At 40.0% G+C, this 6,696-nt stretch overlaps 1 protein-coding gene across 1 annotated transcript; it reads left to right on the forward strand.

The window, feature by feature from the left end:
• Positions 1-2,453: 2,453 nt before the first annotated feature.
• On the forward strand, positions 2,454-5,958 carry dio2 (iodothyronine deiodinase 2). Its single transcript, XM_048190778.1, has 2 exons — positions 2,454-2,980; positions 4,303-5,958. Exons 1-2 carry the CDS (start codon positions 2,762-2,764, stop codon positions 4,858-4,860), a joined length of 777 nt encoding a protein of 258 aa, XP_048046735.1. The 5' UTR covers positions 2,454-2,761; the 3' UTR covers positions 4,861-5,958.
• Positions 5,959-6,696: the final 738 nt, after the last annotated feature.

Here is a 6,696-nt window from a genome sequence, read left to right on the forward strand (position 1 = left end):
GGATGAAGTTTCTGGGTCAATGGGATACGAGACAGTGCTGCCGTAGTCGCTTCGCCGCATATCTGGATTCACGCTGAGGGTGATGACCCTGAGATTCAAGAGCTTTGATCGCTGCCTCCAGATGAACTTGGTCATTAGACGTAAAGAATCTGTGTGACTTAAGTGGTCAAACCAGTTTGGCAGGGAATCGGGAACTTTAGCGATAAACAAGAGCAAACACTGCTGAGGACGACTTCACGTTGTCAATCACAATGGAGAAATATTTGTGGGAGAGGCCATAGCCCTCGACTCATTTCACTGGGTGAGAGAGTAATTGCGTGTAAGTGTCGTGCGTCAGAGCTCACAATTATACTCTCTCGACCGCAACAATGATAAGCATCCACTTGTCTGCAGCATCTACAATGATCTAATCGTAATAAACGTATAAATATCCTGTCTTGTCCTGACAGGTCTGGCTTTTAATTGGGAATGTGAGGCATACTTTTTGCTTAAAACATAATATACCAAGGTTCATCTATCTATCTATCTATTAGGGGTGTAACGGTACACAAACATGACGGTTCGGTACGTACCTAGGTTTTGAAGTCACGGTTCGGTACAGCAGGGTGAGAAAATACCCTTTTTTAATAAACAATGTTTTACTAAACCAACTGTGTCTATGTCTTTAAATTTATTCAGTTATAATTAAAATTTTCTTAAGGATAAAAACATCTATCTCTGCTAATGCTGTAAACTATTAGGGAGCCCTTACTGGCACATTACTATAATAAAGTTTATAATTAACAAGAGAGCCCAAATTATTAAATTCAGTTGCTATTTATTTTTGACATAATCATCAACACTCAAATAATAATAAAAAAAATGGATGTATTGTAAGCATGTAAATTACACATAAGGCAGTTTTTGCATTAACCTCTGTTTCTCCAATTCATTGTTGAAATATAGGCTAACTGTTAATCGAACTAAATGGCACTGAATGGCTTTTCTGAGGTGAATGTAATAGTGACATGTGACATATTGTTTACGAACTGTTTTACTGACATCTTTCCGCGGTTGAAACACTAAGTTGCACCTACTGTATCTTTCAACATACCTTCATGTTCATTCATGTTCATTCTGTAGTAGTGAAGAGGAAGGGATGATCGGGTTCACTCGCGCTCCGCGCTGCTGTTTCAACTGCGATCTGTCACGTCACATCAAAAAGCTTCAAAGTGGCATTTATTGTTTGAATTTCGTAATAAAATGAACAGAATTTGAAAGATGGCACTTTGTTTCTTATCGAAAGTAACAAAACACTGAGCTTATTGCGATTATTGGTGGTTAATACTGGTTAAAATTGGTTAGGCTAAAAAGCATTAGGCTACTGTGCGCGCCCCCTTTTGGATTGGAGTGTGGATCGCCTGTATTCGTCGTCATACTGCATGAACTGCAATCTATCTATCTATCTATCTATCTATCTATCTATCTATCTATCTATCTATCTATCTATCTATCTATCTATCTATCTATCTATCTATCTATCTATCTATCTATCTAATTCAAATTCAGATTCAAAATTGCTTTATTGGCATGACTGTAAATAATACAATTTTGCCAAAGCTTGAAATATATATATATATATATATATATATATATATATATATATATATATATATATATATATATATATATATATATATGAAGCACTATCAAATATTATAACATAACTTAAACTTAAATTAACAGTGTAACACATTAGAACATGACTGAACATTTGATACTAGCCTACAGTGTTTTAACATACACACACATACTGTGGTACAGTAGGGAAACACACTGAGGTCAGACACACACATTACACACATTCACCTGTTGTCTCTCAGGCTGTGGCACGTCCACACGTATCTCGCAGCCAGTGCTGTCTGACCCTCTCCTAATATTATCTTTATTTGTTCTACTTAAGTCATGCCTGTAAAGTTCGTTATTGACTTATTGAATTTATTTAAGTAGAGATCTCTTACAGATATGTATTTCTATCTATCTATCTATCTATCTATCTATCTATCTATCTATCTATCTATCTATCTATCTATCTATCTATCTATCTATCTATCTATCTATCTATCTATCTATCTATCTATCTATCTATCTATCTATCTATCTATCTATCTATCTATCTATCTATCTATCTATCTATCTATCTATCTATCTATCTATCTAAAAATCAACTATGTTCAATAAACTTTAGACCACGCCATATCACATTTAAAGATTGATTTTATGCAAATCCATGCAAACATGTAGGTACACGTAATCTCCTTTTATAATCAGTAGCTGACGTTAAAAAGCACCGAGTCTGTTTCCATCTTTTTTTACTGCATGTCCTGTCCAGAGAGAAAGCCCTCGTTATGACGTCACGCGCCCACCAGCCCCGCGCGCTTTATTTCAGAGCCTGGAATGATTTACGGTATAAAAAGACGCAGAGCGATTCAGGAACCTGCCCAACGGGTAGCCTTTGGTTATTTGTAAAGCAGAAAAGAAGCGGGGCGTTTGGCACTAGCGCTCTTATATGCGTAAAGACGCCTGATGCTTGGAAAGACGCAGATTCGGGCTCACCGCGCGCAAACGCCCACATCCTCAAGTCGGCTCTGCTTTCTTTAGGTGAATGAAAGTTTCCTAGCAGGGGACGGCAGAAGAGATGATATCTGACCAGGATGAGTCGGAAAGGTGAACTTAAATAAGCAAAAGTGCGCGTCAACCACCTGTTATAAATCAGCACGAAATGGGCATGCTTAGTGTGGACCTCCTGGTAACTTTGCAGATCTTGCCTGGTTTCTTCTCCAACTGCCTGTTTTTCGTGCTGTATGATTCGATAGTGCTGGTTAAGCGTGTGGTGTCACTCCTGAGCTGCTCGGGCTCCACGGGTGAGTGGCAGCGCATGTTAACCACAGCCGGCGTGCGCTCCATATGGAACAGCTTTCTGCTGGATGCCTACAAACAGGTAAGCCGACGGCACACGACCGGGGATGTTCACTGTGGAGTTTGCATCACACAAGTTCAGAGGGCTTTGGGGTTTATTTGTCTATGTTGAGATGAAGTAAGCAATGTCTGATTAGATTTTAGTGCCCACGTTACAGTGTTTACTTAAAGTACTGCAAATATTACCAATAAACACACGCAAACAAGTGCATTTAAAAACGAAAAATGTTGATGAAAATGCTGTACGATAAGTTCAACATACATTTTATGTAATAATTACAGTTGTTATTTTAATGAGTTATATTTGCCTGCATTAATTGTAACATTGTGGCATAAAGTATTACTCAGTGTTATCTAGAACTAATTGTAAATTCAAATTTAAAGGTACAAATTGAGGTGATAACATTTCGACCATCTTACTGTTAAAGTCGAAACTCATAAAAATTGAGTGTAAATGGATGAAAAGATGTTTTTATATGTTTAAAACATTTTTACTTTTAGGTGTACATCCTCACCTTATGACAAGTGGTTAAAAAAATACAGTATATTTGCGTATTCTTCAAAACTTGACATTCTGTTTATTTGTAATCCTCATGAAGGTGTATGAACTTTGCTCTCCAGACAGTCAGTGACCTCTCGGGTCGATGCCCTTAATTCATTAAATGTCTGGATTCCCATTCCTGTTACTTTGTAACTAAAAATCAATCAAAAATCACCTAGTGGGGTAAAATACACTTGCTTAATGTACATTCATTGTCTTCAACCATTAACTATATCACTGTTGGGTTACAAAGTCTTGCTGAGGAAATCATTCAGTGGCAAAATAACATGTCAAAAACGTAAAGGTGTTTTGACACAACAATACGTTGAGTTATATTTGTGTTTACAGCTCTTTAGTAATGTAGTGCCAAAGTTCATGTACACCTATAAAGTAAAAGAATGGCATTATGATAAGCATCTTACTACAAACAAAATCCGGCTCCAAAGTTTTTTGTGAGCTCAAAGAGATTATGTGCTCGACATTTTCAACAAGATGCTTAAAAGTTCGTACAGATAGTGTTAAACATTGATTGCCCAATACATCATTATGGGTTCTGAGCAGTGACAAAGCCTTTAAGATTTTGTGTTTGTGTACTTATGCAACTGCGAATGTGAGATTTTAAACCTGGTGACAATCACTTGAGTTTTCACAACAACAGAGGCCAATAAACCCACAAAGCTAAAGCAAAACGGTTTTCAGTGTAGCCCATACACACATAACTAATCCTTTGGCTGGCCACAAGGAATTCAAGGAAGGGATTCCTCAAACATATTAACATGTGGATGTGGAACTTTCTTGTTCAGGTGAAGCTAGGCGAGGCTGCTCCAAACTCCAAGGTGGTGAAGGTCCCCGGCATCAACAGACGCTGGAGCATCAGCGGTAAGACCCACAACGAGTGCCACTTGCTGGACTTCGAGTCTCCAGACCGCCCGTTAGTGGTCAACTTCGGCTCGGCCACTTGACCCCCCTTTATAAGCCAGCTGCCGGTTTTCCGGCGGATGGTTGAGGAATTTTCGGATGTGGCAGACTTCCTGCTTGTCTACATAGATGAGGCTCATCCCTCAGACGGCTGGGTGGCTCCTCCCATGGAGCACTTCTCGTTTGAAGTGAGGAAACACCGTAATCTGGAGGAGAGGATGTTTGCTGCCCGGACACTTTTGGAGCATTTCTCCTTGCCTCCTCAGTGCCAATTGGTGGCCGACTGCATGGACAACAATGCCAACGTAGCCTACGGTGTGTCCTATGAGCGGGTTTGCATCGTGCAGAAGAATAAAATCGCTTACCTTGGGGGTAAGGGTCCATTTTTCTACAACCTTAAAGATGTTCGGCACTGGCTCGAGAAGAGCTATGGAAAGCGATAATTTCTTGGAAAAAGAGGTCAAATAGCCTTTTCTGTGAATGGTAAAAGATTTTATTTTTGTATAACAGAGATAAATCGAGGGTAAGGTGCTTTTTGAACTGTTTAACAACAGTAGCTCCGGTGGAAACACTTGGGCTGGGCTCCAAGTCATTTTCTTGAATTGTCTAAAATGATCAGCAGGTGTCCTACATTCTTAACCACTTAAAGAGACAAAAATGAAATGAATATAGACACTAAATACTGACCATATGGTTTGCACTTCAATTTTGAGATTACATTGTTGCCAGCAAAACAATTGGTAGATGCACTATTAATAACTTGTTCCTTTGCGATTAATGTAGAGTTAAAGTGTGCAATATTTTTGTGCGACATATATTGCTTACAAAAGAAAACCAAATTGCTGAACAGAAGAGAAAGCACAAGTACCCAGCTTTTTTATGAAAAAAGAATAATTTATTTTTTATTGACATTCAATGTTTATTTTAATATGTGGCCTGTTTATGCACTTGTAATGCTTTCCCTTCCTCTCTTAAACTGACAATCGTTCATATTCCATGTGCCATCAGCTTTCGCATCACTGATACACTGTTCAGTTCATTTGCACCAGTAATAAAAGCATCCTCAGCATGCCATTACGAAAACTACTAATGCTAGTCAGTAATGTACTTAACAATCACAACGATCTCACTGCTCGTGATAGCAGCCTCAGCCTCTGGGCTTAGTTCGGACACTTGCCTCTACTGCAGTGTACGGGAAAGCTGATGAAACCTCCTGAATGTTAGAAAAATGGTTTTGAATGTCGTCGACGGTGACTCTAATGGATCCGCAGTCGCTCATTTGGGTCAATACGGCGCTGGTGTGCACATGAAAATCACAGACGAAATGGTCCCCTGTCCTGTCTGTGGTTGGATGAGAGACCACACCTCTCTGTCCTGATCCAAATGGGCATTACTGCTAACATGCTGAAACAATCACTCTGAATCACTATGAAGGCTTTGAGTTTTGTTTCACAGAACTGTTCTCATGTACTACAACCGTCCTCTTCCTTTTAATGAGAAAAAGGCAAGAAACAATAAAGCTGAACTGCTGCTGACTACGATTTCTTTCCCCCTGTTTTTGTGTTTGATTCTGGGAAATTTCAATGAGGGGTGATTGGATTGAAAAGGGAGGGAGAAAGTTTAGTGGAGAACTCCAGATGGAGAAAATGTTTCGAGTGCATGATGATGATTAAAAAAAAAAAGGGAAATGCACCAGCTGTAAGGGGTCGAGGAGTACATGTGTTGTTCTAAGACTATATATGTCTGCAGAAATGCATAGTGATGAGTCTGAACATGTGCAACACAATCAAACCATGTGACGCAGAGGTCTCTGGCTGAACTTCTGCTTCTTCAAGGCTGCCAATAACTAAATAGCAAAGGCTCAGGGAGAGCATGTCCCTGGGAAGCACCATGAAACAGAACCCCTTGTTGTGGTCGGGCATCGCTTATCCGAGCGGAACTAGTCCATTTGGACTGCTAAGACGTTATTCACAGACTGTCTCAGCCTTGGAAAGCACTATGCTGCACGACGGAGCAGGGAGTTTGCCAACATTAAAGATGGAGGCATCGGAAAAGAGAGCCACACAACGGCACCAAACACAAGCCCCACTCCAGGAAAGAGTCCCATGGTGTGCCTTCTAAGGAATGCGTCTGGTAAACAGGTACTGAACAGAATTCTAAGCAGCGTGTGAAGTGTTCTCATTTATAGGGCATAACAAGGACGTGGGATCGAGGGGGGGGGGGGGGTGGGGGGGGCCTGGTCCCATTTATTCAGATAAGGTCAAAATGTGACGCCTTAA

The sequence above is a fragment of the Megalobrama amblycephala genome, linkage group LG5 (assembly GCF_018812025.1).
Source record: "Megalobrama amblycephala isolate DHTTF-2021 linkage group LG5, ASM1881202v1, whole genome shotgun sequence".
Classification (NCBI taxonomy): domain Eukaryota; kingdom Metazoa; phylum Chordata; class Actinopteri; order Cypriniformes; family Xenocyprididae; genus Megalobrama; species Megalobrama amblycephala.